This window comes from Nesoenas mayeri (assembly GCF_963082525.1).
Source record: "Nesoenas mayeri genome assembly, chromosome: 2".
Classification (NCBI taxonomy): Eukaryota; Metazoa; Chordata; class Aves; order Columbiformes; family Columbidae; genus Nesoenas; species Nesoenas mayeri.
In genome coordinates, this window is record NC_137543.1 from 130,878,974 (window position 1) to 130,897,684 (window position 18,711).

Genomic DNA, 18,711 nt, shown 5'->3' on the forward strand with positions numbered 1-18,711 from the left:
GGACAGTAAAAGTTCTCAGTCAGCTGAAAATTAATATTGAGCAGCTTCAGAAGTTTACACCACTTGTATTCTCTCCTCCTTCCCTCAGAAAACAGAAACAGATTGCAAGTAGGGGAAGAAGGAAGCAAGCACAGTTCTATATCCCCTATAGCCGGTATTTTCATAGCAGGAAAACCAAATCCTTTTAGTAGCACAAACCCTCCTTTCCATGGTTTAATAGCCACTAGTGTATACCATTTAAAGCCAGTTTACTTGCAGGCTATAAGCTCATACTTAAAATTATTTCCTAGAAATATGCACCCATGATATCCTTTTGAAAGATATTTTCTGTGATGCAAATGCATAATACTGATTATGAATTTTTTTCAAGTTCACACATCTATTTTAAATTCTTCATCTTCTTTCACTACTTAAACATTTCCTAACTTCTCTCCACATTGTTTCTTATACCATGTCAGTACAGGGTTGTGCTCAGGACAGCATGTAGAAACTTGCAACATGTTATTGTTTGTTATGACACTTAAAATTAAGCATGTGCTCAAACAGAAGTTATTTTGCTGAATTAGGTCAAAGCCATAGATTAATTAAACTTCACACCAGCATCCCAAGTGAGCTTCTTGGAGGAATGTCTTCATCAGTGTGTGGACTTGAGTCACTTCAGGCCCTCATAAGGCTTAAAGTACATTATTGCAAAACATCAGAATAGATGAGCAACCTTTGAGTGACAGAGTTCAGGGAGACAGTTCTTGCTACGAATTCAGTGCAGTTAAAGATGTGCTGCTACATCTATACTGTGTCTCTTTTACTCCTCTCTGTGCCAGAGTTATTTACAAACAAAAAACTGAAAAATAACACAAACGGAAGCAATAAGGAAAATAGTGGTGCAAGTCTGCTCTTGCATAAGTAGTTACAAACCCGAGGTTCACTTTCAGGGTTTATTTTTGCTTGTTTTCATGGTGAAGACATGAACTGCACAAGTGCAGCCACAGCATACCTGTTGCTTTGCACTTATAACTGAACTGTGCTGTGTAAGCAAGTGGGCAAAAACACAAGCTAGAGAAGATAGGATGAGCAGCACGGTGCTTCTGTTTATCTGTTTTGACATTAATTCCTCTCCTGAGACCTAATTTATTAGGCCCTGATAGAGTAACAAATGGTTTCTTCAGCACTTTGGAGCTCACACTCCCTCCAGGACTGCACCAGAGCACCTCCAGCTGTTCCACCATGGGAGCCCATACCAGCTCTCTTCTCCTCAAAGCCTTCCCCAGATCTCCCACTTGGACCAGTTCCCATCTCACCCATGAAGAGGCCATGCCTTACCCTGCTGCATGCTCCTTAGAGACTCATAAAGCTGACATTAACTTAATGAGTTCATTTGTGGCTTTATGAAGGAAGTTATGCACCCTTAACATAATAAACTCCTTAAACTTCCCAATGTTCATAAATCTGACAGGGTTTGGGTTTGCTCCAGTGTGGAAAGGAGGAGCAAAAATGACATTTTGGGGGTTTATTTTGCTGTTATTGAACACTAAAGTCACAGTATGAGATGTCACTGGAGTTTAGAGATAAGATTTAAATGTCAAGGCTATAAATGAAACTCCTCATATATATACTGAGCAAGCACTAAATTCGTGTCAAAATCTCTACACTTTCATTTCTCATTTAGTCTCTTCTTTGCAAAAGTTTTTTAACATATTTTATTCTAAAAATATTTTTTTAAGCACTTTTTGCTGAAGACTATTGTTTTTATAACACAGGAAAGCAACACATGGAGACTGGAAGTTCCAAGATATTTAAGTTGAAAACTCCAGCAGGTGATACTGCTGGGAAATTTTGACTTCTCTCTGCACAATATGCTAGTTAAGTAAACAGCCACAATAGTGCTACAGACACTGTTTGTGACAAGTATATCTTAGATATTTGTTTCCATAACATCAAACCAAAGCAGAAATAATCCCATTCTCATTTTAAGCAGAAATACCTAAACCAGCTGAATGCTTGTATCAGGTTTCACAAAAATCAGCTTCCTTAATAAACACAGATTTAGCAATGAACTGCAAACTTAGTTGTCAACTTCCTCTTCTCTTTAAGCCAGCCTCTATTTGCCCTCAGCCTTTTTCTCTTCCTCACTAATCTTCAAAAAAAAAAAAAAACAAAAACCCTGACCTTTCTGAAGTGCCCAGCAGTGGATTTCAGATGCATTCAGGTTGCTGTGCTTGAAATCCTTCTCCTTTGAAGCTGATGGGAGTTTTGTCATGGGCTACAATCACGAAGAGATTTCCTTCTCGGCAGGAGAGTTGCCGTTCTCTCCCTGCCCCTATTCATAACTCCTGTCTCTCAAGATCAAACTGCTGAGATAATGACCAGCCTGAAATCTGAAGGCTGCTAACAAAGTACTAAAGGACAGAAGATGAAAACTATTCTTTTTGTCATTGCCACCAGTATTTATATACAGTATCTGGAATACTGTGGCATAAATTGCATACACTTATACCCTTCTTGAAATGTCAATTTTTGTCATAGAACTGTAGCAATAAGAACTGTAAGTGTTCTGTGAAATCTGTTTTGCTGTCCTGGTCTTAAATTTGTGCTTCCTGCATCCCAGCTATGGACATGAATCACTGAATATTGGTGTTTTCCTCAATCCAGAATTTGTTCCTGGGATCTGTAAATACAGAAACTTACTCAGAAGTAGGATATTTCCATTCAAAACATGTTATTTTGATGAGCCAATGCTTTTCAAAATTTTGAGAAAGAGTCCCATATAACAGGGGTTAGAAGCACAGACATGACTCAGGACCTGCAAAGAGCAGTACATCAATTTTTGCTTTCATGACACTGCCTTTTCATACCAAGCATAGATCCACTGTCAATTTAAAGCAGACCTTCAAGTGCAATTTTAAGGGAATTTTTACTGAAAGGTAGGAGTCTGATCGGAGTTATGGCCTCTCTGTAATATTTTTTTTAAGATATTCACGTAGACTCAGCTACACTTCAAAATGAAATATTTTTGTTCTATTCCAAGAACTTTTACAAGACAAAGAAAACCCAGACATTTTGTACCCAGCCCTAACTCTGAGTGTCTATTACACAGTGTTGCTAATAAAGCAAGAGGTTTCTATGCAACTTTAAGACATAAGCAGTAGAAGAAATTGCACATATATTGATTTAATTACTTATGCCTTATTCTTTAAGAATTTCTCATGTAAATACTTGTTTTCATGTCTTATAAGAGTTATCAGGAATTAAGCTGAGTTTTGAAACCCTGTATGTGAATCTCCTATGATTTACATTTCAGAAGCAGCACCGTTTTGGGAAAACTGGTAGAAAACTAAATACTACTTCTGTTTATTACTGCCCTCTTAGGAGATTTCCTCCTTTATGAGCTGTAAAAGCCTTTAATCGTGTGACTTAATAAACTGATTTTACATCATATAGTCAGCAGAGAGTCAGTTTGAGGTGATGTTTCCCTGCGTGCTGGTGTGGTAGTTTCCCCATGCCGCGGCTCCTGCAGGAGAGGCGGTTCATCATCGGTGCCCACAAGGGAAGTGACTCATCTCTCATCTTTCACAATGACATAGACTGGACAAGAAGGACAACACCTATCGCTGCATCGAGGATGGCTCTAGACACCTGAGCACAGGAAGGAATATATACCTCATGCTGCAAACAACCCAGATGACAGCAGTTACATGCATTATAGGAAAAGCAACAAAACGAAAATAAGAGTGACACGCCACACAGAAGTAAGCCCCCCAGCAGCAAGCCATCTCTGAGGAGTCTATAGAGAGTGGAGTAGCTGCTTTTTCTAAAGAGTCACCTTTTTTCTTTTCGTAAGAGTTATGCTGCATCACTTGTCTCTGCTGCCAGTTAAAACCTCATCCTTGTTTTTACTGCTTTATTGCAAGTATTTGGCTATAAATACCTCTTCTATGAATGCTACCGTATGCTCGAGTGGTGTTTGAGACAGCTTCCCAAACTGAAGGTTCTTTCTGTTCTCCATTCCAAGGCCTTCTGTGGTCTTCCTCATGGCACTGATAGCTTTCTGCATCACTTCATGTGGCATCTGAAGCAAGTAAGATGCAGGTTATCAGTTTGACTGCAGCATTATTTGGACAAAATAAAGACGAGGAGAACCTCCACTGCCCATCACTGGTCTCCAACAACCAATGCATCACACAAGTCAAAATCTCAGCTTGTTTTGTTGGGACTGAGGGGAGAAAGCAAGGTATATAAACAGGCAAGTTGCAAATCCAAAGAATGTTTTCCAGAACACCTATACTACATATACACACTCCTAAACCTGCTTTTCCAGTTTCCCTATAGATGTACATTGACCTTTCCCAAGCCTTTGGGCTTGGAAACATGGTCATGCAAATCACCTTTTGAAAACTATCCCTGGATACTGCACACCACCTTTCATCAGTACCATATTTCAATATACATAATTGCATTTAGTCATCTATATTCTCTCTGCCAAAAATATTTATATTCATATCTTCCAGAGAGCTTGCTTTTTCACTAGCAGATACAGAATTACAGTCATGCTTCCAGACACAAGTGAGATTGCATTTTAGGACATGAGATGAGACTGCCACAGACCTAACTCTGCTCAACTCTATACACGTGATTCTTAAGTTAGTGGGCACCAAAATAATATTTCTGACAGCATAATCTCACTGTAAATTATGTATTCATGTCCAAAAATAAACTAACTCTTCAAAATCTGCCAGAGCTCTGTATTTCATGACTTGGCAGCTGTGCAAGTTACCGTGAATTTCACTGTTTTCTCAGAAATGCACAATCTGGATTTTTCATTGAAGCAAAATACTTTTAACCTACCTGAGAAAGTTAAAAGCCATAACTGAGTACAGGGTGGTCCCAGTTCACCCCACCACACCAACAAGCATATATAGCATTAAGTGACACTTATGGCCATGTTGTAGCTCCCTGAATACCATCAGAGGACAAAGAGGGACTGAGGCATCTCCTCAGCAGAGGAATAACCCCCTCAGAGAAGGTAATCATGCTCCTGGCATAGACCAGCAACTAGAAGTAAGAAACAGCAACAGCCCTGGTCATAGCACAACTCCATCAGTAGGAGGAGAGGGGAGAGAAGGGGAGCTACACTGTGCACAACTAAAGTTTTCACAGATTTTCCAGTTGGACATTACATTAATGAAAACAACTAACTTGCCACAAAGGTTTTAACTGGGACCGAGCTTTACACAGTTCTCATATTTCCAGTTTTCAGCACAGATGTCGCACGGCCAGTACAGCAAAGAAGAAATCAATGACTTCTGTCCAAGTAAATAGCACAGAAGATCTTCAAACCACATACCTTAAAGGAAGAAGAAGGAAGGTGAGGATGGCAGGAAGACTACCTCTATAAAGCATCAGCATTTCTAACCCTTGGTTAGTATCCCAGAGTCAACCTATTAAAATGTATACAGCTTATTTGAGAAGAGATGTAAGTGAAGCCTCACAGTGATGCAAAGAAGAGTTACACAAACACATAATATTTGAGCCTGCTGATCAAACTGAGAATCTGGAATGAGCTTGAAGCTTCATCCATTCCCCACTCCCCCTCAAAGAACAAAAACAAACAAACAAAAAAACCCTTTTTGTTTTGGGCTAAGAGTAAATTTCATTGAGACGACATTCTCACCATCTTTCCCGCTAGCCGCTTCACTCTTTAGACTTCCAAAATAACCCAACCCGTGGAACTGAAAAGCAAAACCAAACCAAAGAAACAGCTCTACTTTCTCCTGTTATCCACAATGCGCGAGGGAACAAAACCTCCTCGATTCCCCGGAGAACGCCCACCACGATGCGGCCGCGGTTCCCCGTGGGGCGGTAGGAAGCACCCGCGGCGGCTGCCGGCATTTCCCGGGCGCTGCCTCCTCGAGGCGGGTTCGGGCTCCAGCCCCACTGACCTGCCGCGCCCGGGACCGCTTCGCAGAGCCGCGATAAGGGCACCGAGAGCTGCTCCGCTTCCTCCGCCTCGGCGATTTTTTTCCCCCCCCTGCCCGGTCCACACACCCCTCGCCGTCCCGTACTTGCCGCTCGCCGCGTCCCGTCTCCTGGGGATGGCGGTTCTCGGCCCTCCCCCGCTACCGACACCTGCGCCGCCGAGGGCGGGAGGGGAGCTCGGGGACCTCTCAGCTCCGCTCCGCTCCCTCCGGCGGCTGAGCGGAGGCGGCCTGGCCCGCCCGCCGCCTGCGGCAGCCCCGGGGGAGGGCGGTGGAGCCCCGGGGGAAGCAGCTGGAGAGAAGACCCCACAGGCGGAGTGGCCGGATTTGGAGGAATTCGTGATCATTAGCAGCGTCGGGTCCTTAGAGAGCAATACTTATACATCACTCCTCTCCCCACCGCCTCAGGGAACGCATGAAATTCGGGTCCCTATCTCACCATCCCCCCTTAACAAATGTTTACAAAACTGCCATTAATTAATTTTTTGCTTTCTGCTCATACTTGCTCCCCAGCACACCTCAGGGATTCCAGGACAGCCTATCAGATGGAAGCTGTTAGAAATAAAACAGACCACAAATGTCCAGTTCCCACTTGTGGCTAGCGTCACTACATCCCCTGGGATGTGTCCTGCCTGTCCTCACACAGGGACAGGGGCTTGGAAGGAAACGTCACAGCTATCATGCCTTTATTTGGACAGCTCTTAGTTAAACTTCAGGTCATGGGAAAAGTAACGGCCTCTTACACAGTGGTGTAAGGACAGCTGCTTTCTGAAGTTACACTCTCTGCATAATAAATATTTTCTATCTTGATTTAAGACTTCTTCTTGATTTGCTTTTTTAACAGCAGCAGAAACAGGTCTCTAGTGATGGCCTTCACAACTTCACAGCTGCTTGAGCTGGCTAATTGTTTCTGACTAAGCACAAACAAAATACAGATATTTGCAGAGTATGTTTTCAACATAGTGAAAGCAAAAAATCTGTAGATGTTTGAGAAAAACATCCATCACGTCAGCTGCAAAGAAAGACACATTTATTTGGCATGTGATGGGTTCCTCTCTGAGGTTTCTTCAGTTTGGCCCATACAGGCTGCTCATTCCTCTGTCAGCAAATGGTGGCCAGCCACCTTGCTGGTCAGCCAAACTGTAGAGCACCTTTATAGGTGGCCACTCATCTCAGACAAAGTTGTTTTCCCCATGTGACTAATGCAACAGTACCATTATAAAATATGTGCTTGCTCCTGGCATGGGCATCTACAAGATCTCTGTGATCAAGGAGGTTTTTTTTAAGAAAACCAGGTTGCATCAAGGGAAAAAACGAAACGTTGACTATAAGCTGAGCTCAACTACCAGTGTATCCAAGAAACCAGTACCTGGAGGTGGGCAAAGCTCTGACTGTGCAGCGCCCTTCTCTGCTGCATTGAAGCTCCCATAAAAATTAAGCACAGGTAGTGAGGTAACCCTCATCAATAGCAATCCGCTGCCTGCCAGACCTAGGGAGCTGGCTTTCCCTCTCACTTTTTGCAATAAACTAGTGCTCCTTGATGATTTTTTCTCTCATTCTTCTGCAGTACTGAGGACGCTATATTTCTTCCCCCCCCCCCCTTTTTTTTTTTCTGTGAGCATCTTTGTCCTCATATTCTCAGAAACGGGGATTACTCCCCACTCTGCAGGGACCAGCTGGAGTACAGCACTGTGGCTGGGGCTTGGAGTTTGGATCTCTCACCAGTGCTATCCTTTTGCTTTTCATGTTTCATTTGGTTGACATTTAGCATGTAACCAGCTTTTAGAGCACTTCCTACCTCTCTCAAGGAAACAGCAAGGGAACACTTTTCTTTCAGCTTCTGTTGCTCTTTGGAGCCATCGATCTGTGCAATAAAGCTCCTCACTGCCAGGCTTGATCTACTTCTCTTTCTGGGATCCCAGAGCAGGAGAGAAAATAGCTGTCCTGCTGTAAGTGCAGGGGTTTTTCTAAGACTTCCCTGCAAACAAACTTGCATCTTGGGCCACATCCAGAGCAGTCTACAAACTTAGATGGGCACTGGTGAAAAAGTCTCATCTATCTGTCTAGATCTGTTGAAGGGAAGTAATTTCCCCATATCCTCAGGGAAAAAACAAGTGCAACATTTTTCAAAGAAAATAATTCCACCATTAAACAAGGGCTAAAATTCCTGAAAACTAACCCTAAGTATCTTACTGACTTCTTCTGTAACCTCAGTGACAGACAAAATTTGTTCTCAAGTTTTATTTGCCTTATTATTTTCTGATAATCCTTCTGTTTCTTTAAATCTTGTTTTGAGCAGTCAGCAAAGCAGAAGGTCTTCTAGGAGTGCAATTCAGTAAGAGTTTGGTTGAAAGCTTCAACATAAATTTTGTAGTTACCTGTGGCAGTAGTAGCACAATGAGTTAAACATTAAACAAGGTATGTAGAGTGGGTGTTTGAATCTCTTAGTTGGCCAGTGAGGACAATTAACAGATGATTAAGAGAGAAATTCAACAGTAGTTTGAAATCATAATCTTAAGGGACACAAGCCAAGAGTTGACTAGATGTACATGAAATAGGTATTTGTCCCTAAGATTTCAGTGAAGTAGTTGAATAGAAGCTTTTGTTCTATGAAATCAAAATGGTTGGCACCTTCAGAAAGTAATTTTCTGATCCTTATTATAAATTCCTGCTCATAGAATCTTTGTGGAGAGCTTTGGCCAGCTAGTTCAGCTGAGGGATTATATGGGACATTCCGTGATGTCATTTAAATGGTGAGGTTCATATAGATTATTGTGATACAGGAATTTTCATTTCTTTGATATGACAATAAGCTAATCCACCCAAATTCCTTCTCTGAACCTGTGATATGTTTGAAATCTGTCATCATTTCTCACAATAAATTTCATTTTTATTTTCCTCAGTACATCACTGTTGTTCAACTGGCAGGTCTTGGTTGCACTTCCCATTTGTTTCAGCTAACTTTTTACTTATTTCACTGCATGTCTTCGTGTGTATTTGTCAGACATCTTCTCAGGACCAAGGATAATGATTTATTTTTTTCCTGCAGGCCACGTGTAGAACTTGAAAGAATTGGAGAGATCAAATAGAGACAATTAAAGTTAGTGTTTTTCTAGGTAATGCCTCTTTACATATTGGTATATTACATATTCCATCGCTCTCCAGCTCTCTACTCTTCACATGCGTGTTACTGGGTGATCAGTTGGCTGCTGCCAATAAATTAGATAACGATCTAATGCGGACTAGGCTTCTTAAAAGACTAAGAAATTTTATTCTAGCTTTGTGGTAAGACTAATATGCTGAAACAAAAAGAAGACAGAGGCTATTGAATAGTCATAACTGAAGGAAGGACAAAGTTGCAATCACTCATTATTACTGGCTAAATAGTAATAATAAACAGTAACAATAAACAGTAATCAGAGTGGTTTCTAGGTGATCCACAATAGCAAACTAGTTTTGAAGGCTTAAAGTGTAAAAAGGGGCTACCCAAAGGTTTCAATATTGTTTCAGCAGAGGCTTCATGCATTCAATTCAACATAAGTGAAATTTATAAATGTTAAGGTAGAAGTATGGTCTATGTTTAATGCGAAAGCCATATGGACCATAATACATCCAAATTACATCATTTGAACTCTTTCAGTAAGTTGATGTTGGAAGACAGTGAAATCAGTTCTGCCCATATTTAAGAGCAGGAGCTTAAATGTATTGCTTTTTCATGTCTTAAGCGCTTACCATTTAAGCCACGGTATTTTTATTCCATCAAAATTACCAACTTGATTTCTGTGTAGTTTCACACTGCTATAAAGAGGAGGGAAAAAAGCTGAAGGAAATTGAATTTTTTTTTCTACGTAAGTAGAAAAATCTTTCTGTTTTATGACAGCCTGTAAAAACTGATTGCCTGTCTTAATGTAAACAGATGGTAACAGATCCAGGATGACTGACGTTTACTATGCTCGTGCACAGCTCCCAGGGGACTCTACTTTTAACGTAATCCACTGTGCCTGCACACCCTGCAGTTTAGAAAAATAAACACTAACAAGAATTTCCACTTTTAAAGAACTTCTGGTAGTGAGTCTACTGAGTACTGACTTCTGCTGCTCATCAAGAAAGAAGCTGCCTACACCATTTGCATAATCAGTGTTGTTTTGAAAGTCAAAAGCATAAAAAGAGAAGTCTATGCAAAAGGACAAACCCACCTATTTTCCACCTCCTGCTAGCTCAAAATGGGAACTATTACTTTTCCTGCTCCTCTGTTATCATTTTAGATCCCGTTCAGGTATGTCCTTGTTCTTTAGTCTCCTGTTTTTTAATCTACTCTTTGATATCAGCCTTTTTTCTGCTAATTAGATATTTTGTCATTCCTCTCATTCCATTCTCCAGTAATTCTTGCCTCCTTCAATTATTTTGGCTTCTGTTCCCTCTGCTGGTTTGTATTAAACACCTTTAGAAATAACCAAAAGCAGCAGTAAACTTTAATGACAGCTGTCAATAAAAATCTAAAACTTAAGTGGAAAAAGCTACACCAACTACAATCCTGTTTAGGCTCTAGCTAAATTTTTTCCTTTAAATAAACACTTCTTCCACATCTAGTTATGGAAGTTTCCCATTAGGAACTGACAGGAGAAGGTGATGAAAATCTGGCATGCCTAAGTAAAAATTATAACAGGATTAAAGTAAAGCATGTGCCTAGAAAGTGTTAAGTCACTTGGTTTGGCTGTCACTTTCTTGGCTTTTTTCCACTTACCTGTGTAATTTTATATATTAGTTCCTTAGATTTTTAAAACTGTAAACAGATGATGTGTATTTGTAAGACTGAAATAGAACTGACTAAAAGGAGTCAAAAAGAGGACAGTGTTTTATATACATGTAGAGGGACAAACTCAAAAATCCTTCTAGTAGCTCCTGAAAGATGCATATGCATCAGTTAGCAGACACACACCTTACTTAGTAGTAGTTTAAGCTAGTAAATTGAACTATGAAAGTAAATCAATACCTTATAATTCAATTACATTAAAAAAAATCTGAACGTGTCTAGGTCTATGGAGAGTATGCGTCTCTTAATTCTTGTTTTTAGTAGTTTAAAAATCCTTTGAAATTTTGACAAATGTGTCAACACATTTGGTAAGCCATCTTTAAGATTGGGTTCTTCCTGGAATTTGTTCCCAAACTTTCTTTTAAAATATATACAAGTGACACAAAACTCTGCATTGAATTTAAAACAGCTTAAAAATTACCAACAGAATTTCAGATCAGTAGTACAAACATTTTTTGAGAAACATCCCTTGCTCTGCAAATTTATGCTCCATTTTAAATTCTACTCTGGGCCACTTTCATAGTGTGTGAGAATGGAACAGAAACCTCATTCAACTCAAGTACTTTCCAAAAGACTTTTCCAACATAAATATTTGAGGTGGATTACTTCTTTTGTCTAGTCTATGTGTTTCTGCAGTGGTTTTGGCAAGAAGCAGGAGATGATTAAGCTACAAACCTATAGCATTTGAGAATGCAGTAAGAGAGGTCTTAATGGAAATCTAGGACAGGATACAACATAGGGGACAGATGTGAGAGATAAAGTGAAAAACTCTAGAAATGCTGTAAAATATATCTCTGGTAAAGAAACCCCTGGATATTTATGGTATACAATAGACTTTATTTTAGAACAGAAAGCATTTCTTCCTAGAGGAAACTCTAAAGGCTGACATAATTTTTGTAGTTGTGGCGTTTGGTTTTTTTTGTTTGGTTGGTTGTGGGGTTTGTTTGTTTGTTTTAATAAAAAGGTTGTGCTAAAGACATTATTATAATAAATTATTAAATGGTTTCAAGATATAGACATTTTCCATACAAAAAAAGTATAAACACTAGGCAAAGCTTAGAATCTACACATTATGAGTCTTATGTTGCACACTGCCGCTCATATAAGTCAAAGAAATGCTCATGTTCCTTGACCTTGCAATTTAGATGTAGATAATTTTTGACCCTTGCTAAAAAAAACCCCACCCAACTAAAACAAAAACGCAAACAAAACCCCAAACCAAACCAACCCAAACAACAACACCAGAAAAATACCTCAGCAATGCTAGCAGAGACATTTCATTTGAACAATTCCCAAATATCAGTGTCTGTTAAAAATCCTGTGCAAGATATAAATCTTTTATCCCAAGTGGTTCTGGATCAGAGATAGGCAATACCAAGGCAAAATGAGGGACCTTTCAACATTTCTGTTAATGTTAAATCACTTGCAGTATGGAGTGGGCACACTAAGCCACAGTGTTTCACATGTAGCTTAGCTGAAGAAAGTGCCCTTAGACACATGCGCTTCACCTGATGACATCACCAATTACCCAAGAATGACTTTAGCAACTTTTAGAGCGAAGCAGTTCTGCTAGAAAAGGCATCTTGCTGTCCTTGCCCAATGAAAGTTATTCCAGCAAACAAGGATAGTGGCTGCTTGCGACTGGTCCCCACAGAATTTCGACATGCATTCACAAGTCTCAGGGTATTGGGAAATGATGGAAGTAGCTTTGGTGAAAGGAAAAGGAATCAGAAGGAAAGACATGGAAAGCATAAGGAAATGAAGGTGACAGCGTGAAATTCAATATGAATTAAATATGAATTTTACATATAGAAAACAAGACCCTTGTATTTGCTACCTAGTTGGTCATAAAAGTAAGCTAATGGAATAAATATAAAATGTAATAAAATTAATAGCAGTGGTTCTGAATGTGAAGTTGTAGAAGAAATTACTCAAGTTGGTATTATAGTTTGTTTCACAGAGCAAAATGATCACATTTAAAGGACTAAAATGGAATATGCATATTCATCCTTAATGTCTTCATGTTAGATTTTGTTACCTCATCTGATATTGTACCACAATGGTGGCTGTGTGAGTGGCTCCTCTCTTATCAATTACCTAGAAACTGCTCCAAAACCCTACTTACCTCATAATTCACAATAAAAATGCCAGAGCCATAATAGTGAAGAAGTAGGCAATAAAGATGTATTAGTTGGTCAGATGCAGCTACTTTGAATTACGGCATAGTTTAACTTTGGTTAATAAATTTGTCTAGCAGTAGAACCATTGCATTCAAATAGAGGCTAATAAGACTTAAAATTAAACAGGTATTTAATCAACCATACAATAAAGATAATTGATTCTAGGTCTCAGTTAGGAAAGATTATTCTGTTTTGCAGTACAAGGCTAGAAGCCACAAATTTTATCTTCCACCCTTTTTGGAAGATGGAACAAGCAAATGTTCTTGGTATTTATTTCTTCCTTTGTGAAATACGATTACGTGTTCACTGCAGAAGTACTGTAAGGTTTACCATCAAAATTCTCTTAGTATTAAAAAAAATTAGTATACATTATAATTAGCAACTTAGCATACCAAAGTTGTTTTAGTATAACACAATGCAGGAACCCATTTACATTTCACTGAGAGAAGCTCAGTATATTTTTCTATGAGCTGAAGTCAATACTTTCAAGTTTCCACTTTTCTGTTCTATTCATTCCCTGTCTGCAATACAATCACAACACTTCTATCACTTCTCTCTCTCTCAAATATAATTATCTTTTTTGTGAAATATATATATATATATATATATAAAATTATTTGCTTGTGTGTGTCCATATGTTCCTACTCCTTACCTTAGAAAAGTTTTTCCTTTGGTTATTCCTCTGGTATGTTCAGGAACAACCATAACTTCCACTCGCAAGAGCTGAACAAACCCCACAGAATTCATGCTGAGCTGGAATCTGCTGGTTTAATTCCCTGCTGGGACTCTGCCAGTTGGGAAATTCTGACCAGCAAGTCCAGCCCTTAATTACACAAATCCAGAAGCTGCTGCCAACCTTTCCCCATTGAGAAGCATTTGCTTTCTAGTGTTCTTCTTGATGAACAGATTATCACTCAAACATAATTTATTGCTGCTTTATATCGTAAGTAATTAAATGAAGAAACCTTTTAAACTCAAGGGAATTTTAATAGGTTACTTGCAAAATGTTATTGCAGGCAACAACTTGTACATGATTTTAGTTCCAAACCCACCAAAAATTATACAAATCAGCATTGTAAAAGTGTCAAATTAATGCCTTACAGGCTCTGCTGGCAGAATTAATTTCTAAGTTCTAGATGTGGGGAAACATTACTCTCATTTTTTTCCTTTTCCATTTTTTTAGAAAAATTTACAAGTGAAATATTACTACAAAACTTTTTTTATAAGGAATTTTTGCAAAACATTTACATTTTTACCATCAACTATTTTTCTGTTTCAAAATCATTATGTAGATTTAATACCCTATGCTGCACATCAATTCTTGCGGGATGACAATTCAGTGACATGCATAAAAAAACACCACAAGGCATTAAAATGAAGACTTAAATACAAATATTGTTGCAATAAAACAGTTATAAAATTGAAAAATAGGACCTAAACATCATGCTTACCTAACTTTGACAAATTAACTTTTTCTCCTAGATTACACACTTTTATTACTGCTCTCGTGAAAGAATGTGATAAATAATGACTTAACACCAATTTCTAATGTAATCGGCAACACATACACAAACCTAACCAAAGAAAGTATATTGTAAGAAAAAAACTATTCTAACACTGGAGTTCTACCATGGTAAATACACTTTGCACTGATAATTACAAGAAAGCAAAATTTTTAATGGTGGCAAAGGGAATGAACAGTGAAATGCCATTAAACAAGATACTACTGCACATCTGTGCCCTATTACTTACAACAGCTATATCCCACTGAGTCAAATAAAGGATATTGGAATTTACGATCCTTTTAAGACAGAAAAGTGGATTCCGAATGGTATGCAGAACAGACTGGCAAAATGTTTCTAATTCCAGCGGTAAAATGCGCACCTGCTAACACAAGTTAATGTACTTGAGACGCTATGAAGCCAACCAGATTTAGATTTTGATACATCTATAATAGGGATTCATTGCAGATTAAAAATGACTTCGGTTCCTATCTGCATACAAAAGTATGCATGAAGAAATTATACATGAAATGGTTGTGCAGAATGCTCGTAACTTCAGTTTACAAAAATTGTTAGCTTCTAGGAAACATGGTATTAACATTAGGAAAGTTTCTTCTTTGCATAAAGAAATTTATAGCACTGATTGTGAAGCATAATGATAAAATATATATTTGACGTTTCAGTTCCTATATAATAAAATTAACAGTTAATACTACCTAATGTTCATCTGTATTAAATGTAACATCTAATTGATTCTGATGTTTTAAATCCAGATACATCAGTTAAGAGTACTTTAAATAAAATATACAAAATAATGTACAAAACCCAACTAAAATTTAAAGACTCTGTTACAAGTCTACAAAAGCTTTAAGAAACTTGAAATTTATAACCACAGTGTAAAATTGTTTTTCTTTAATCTCAAAGCTTTTTATGTAAACTGAAAGTATAAAATACCTTCAGCTTAGTATTTTGCTACAAAGGGCTGGCCTAAAGTGTACACAGTGTAAACAATGATTGGTATTTCTTTTGCTTCAAAAATACAGAAAACACCACAAGATTGATAAAGTATTCAGATGAGAAGTGTATGTTTTGTGAGAGAATGCACAAGGTATCTGTTATGTGTCTCAAACCAACAGCTACCAAACACATTCTTCCTTTTGTAATTTGCAGGGAAGAAAACCATGCTTCTCCTTCTTGCACTGTACTTCCTTTAGTTACATAAAAATATTTTGGTGTATAAATTTTTTAAAAAACTGGTAATGAGAATTATTACCAAATGACTCTGCGTAAAAGATTACATTTATGCCTATGGGAAGTAATTAAAAATCCTGAGTATGAAATATTTGGCCATCTTTCCTCCTTGTACATACTGGAGTTTTCACAACAAAATGCAGTTTGTTTTTATCATCATTGTTTTTCCCTTCCTCTATATTCCTACTAAACTGGCACAGCTGAAAATGTAACCAAACTGCTGAAATCAAAAGTCATGTAGTAAAAAGTTATCTATTTTCCTCCTACCCCAGCTTGTTTTGTCTTTGGAGGCTCAATGTAAAATTGGATAGATAAGAGATATTTATTACCAGCCCACATATTATCCTTGAAGAGAAAACAAAGACAGTAATATTTAGGGGAAAAGAGAGAAAATGTTTACTTGTAATACCTTTTTTTGGTTAAAATCTGATAATTGATTCTTCTCTTTGGCTATTAAGTCAAAGCAAAAAGAACTCAACACATTAACCACAATATAATAACTAGTATTTACAGAGAGAAGATACTGGAGAATGAGCTACAACACTCAATTATCTGATTAATTTCCATGAATTCTAACAAAATTAAAACATTTAAATAACTAAGACTGAGTTCTCATGATTCTTGTTACCTATGAGTTAGAAATGGACCATGGACATGAGCCAGCAGTGTGCCCAAGGGGCCAAGAAGGCCAACAGCATCTTGGCGTGCATCACAAACAGTGTGACCAGCAGGCCTAGGCAAGCGATGGTCCCCCTGTACTGGGCGCTGTTGAGGCCCCGTCTGGAATTCTGTGTTCATTTTGGGCCTCTCACTACAAGAAAAACATTGAGGTGCTGGAGAGAATTCAGAGGAGGGTGATGAGGCTGGTGAGGGGTCTGGAGCACAAGTCTGATGAGGAGCAGCTGAGGGAAATGGGGCTGTTTAGCCCGAAGAAAAGGAGGCTGAGGGGAGAGCTTATCACTGTCTACAACTACCTGAAAGGAGGTTGTAGCATGGAGGGTGTTGGTCTCTTCTCTCAGGTAGAAAGTGATAGGACAAGAGGAAATGGCCTCAAGTTGCACCAGGGGAGGTTCAAATTTGATCTTAGGAAAAATTTCTTCATGGAAAGGGTTGTCCGGCATTAGAACAGACTGCCCAGGGAAGTGGTGGAGTCACCATCCCTGGAGGTGCTTAAAAGACGTATAGACAAGCTTCTTAGGGACATGGTTCAGTGCCAGAGTTAGGTTAGTGGTTGGACTCTATGAACTTTAGGGTCTCTTTCAACCAAAATGATTCTATAATTCTATGGATGTTGAAAATATAATGAAATGAAATACCAAAAATTGACACAAAAGTTGCCAGATTCATTTTTCATTCTACATAAAGTTACCATTACTTTTGTAAAACCTCACATTAATATTTTTCTATGGGTTTATCTTTCCTACTGTATAGACTAATTCTACATAACCTTAGCTCTCCAAACACAGAGAGGAATTAGAACTCACTGATTGTCATTTATACACACTACTATAATGTAGTGGTCAAAATTAATCTGAGGGCAACCTCAGAACCACTTTGCAGCATGCATCATCCAGCTGCTAATTAAGTAATTCCAAAACTCGAGAAAAGACGGCCAAAATCAACTGACGTGTTCTATGGACTGAGCAAAACCTAAAATATTTCCACTGTCATTCAATCTGCATTCGGTTTTGCTGTGCCTTATGGGGAAAGGATGTTCTCATGAAAATATTACAAATTTGTTCCAAAAACAAAGTACCTTCATCAAATGATATTAATCCTACTCAAGGTCCACCCTGATTTACATTGATATTATCTGATTTTATAAACACATTAACATACAATGCTAAAATAGAGGGGGAAGTTCACTTAAAACCATTACATGATATACAGACATATAACTAAAAAAGTACAGTATGGAAATAATATCCCCCCATCTGTTAATCCAGTACATCAATTTGCGCTGTTTGTATTTTTGAAATTTCTGTCTTGTTGCACCAGTGTACACTTCCCATGCTGACCCTCCAACCTGGAACACTTACAGAAGTCATGACTGAAAACATGATTTCCTGCTCTGTAATCCACTTTACCAGCCCACTTCCATATCCTGAAAGGTATGTAAACGTAAGTGCAGCACTAGGCGTCCATATAATTGATCCTTTCAGAATTCTTCCATGTTTGTTGAAACATTAGGAGTTGCTGGGTTTGAATCTTGAGAAATGGCAGCAACAGTGACAATTCTTGGAGATCCAAGAACCTCAGTAACTGAAGAGTCCAGTTCTCCCGAGGTAACAATAGCAAGGGCCGTTCCACCACCCTTCTTGTTCTGATGAGTTTTGACATGTTTAGAGAGATGGTCACTTCGCATAAACCTTTTAGAACATTCTGGGCACTCAAATCTCTTTTCACCTTTTTTAAAAGAAGAACAAAACCAAATGTTACTGAAAGACAGCACTGAACACTTTGAGCATTTGAATATGACCCTTTTCTATTCAACATTTGAAGTGTCTTTAAAAGGATCCAATGTTTTATTCTCTACCTGTCCTATTTCCAGGTCACAGGCTTTTGGCAATCCACTCTTCACTACTAAAATGTTTTCAACAAATATCTGCTATACTGTGATTGTCTGGTGAGAAGTTTGAATTTCAGGCCACCAAATAATTTTCATAAACTTGTATAAGCCTGACAGAGTAGGAGAGGTAAAAGCCCTGAGAGAACAGTTTTTAATATTATAGTGATGAGAAGGGAATTAGGAAACATGAATCACAAGGCTCCATGAGGATGTATGAAATCTATGCCAGGAGAAATAAATTCACCATACTAAAAAAAGTCTTGTCACTTTTCAAATGTAATTAGTGCTTAGACTTCAAGCTCTATCTTCCGCTGCTGTAAATTGTGGGGAGGGGAACCTTCTTGGAGCTAGAAATATAAAGGCTGATAAAATTTTCAGTTTCTAAAAGGTTCACCTTTCCAATCTGAACTGTAAAGAGAACTTG

At 38.4% G+C, this 18,711-nt stretch overlaps 2 protein-coding genes across 2 annotated transcripts in view; both read right to left on the minus strand.

Annotated features, from left to right (window-relative positions):
* Positions 1-7,968, minus strand: part of DNAH11 (dynein axonemal heavy chain 11) — a gene marked incomplete at both ends in the record, with an annotated part of 131,608 nt that extends 123,640 nt beyond the window's left edge. Inside the window, 3 exon segments of the mRNA XM_080364203.1 lie at positions 3,926-4,066; positions 5,746-6,264; positions 7,771-7,968. Of these exon segments, the coding sequence (XP_080220329.1) occupies positions 3,926-4,066; positions 5,746-6,264; positions 7,771-7,968 (858 nt within the window).
* Positions 7,969-13,938: 5,970 nt separating this feature from the next.
* Positions 13,939-18,711, minus strand: part of SP4 (Sp4 transcription factor) — a 29,037-nt gene continuing 24,264 nt past the window's right edge. The window contains exon 6 of the mRNA XM_080338673.1: positions 13,939-18,124. Coding sequence (XP_080194799.1) covers positions 17,877-18,124 — 248 coding nt within the window. The 3' untranslated portion in view covers positions 13,939-17,876. The remainder of the gene's footprint in view (positions 18,125-18,711) is intronic.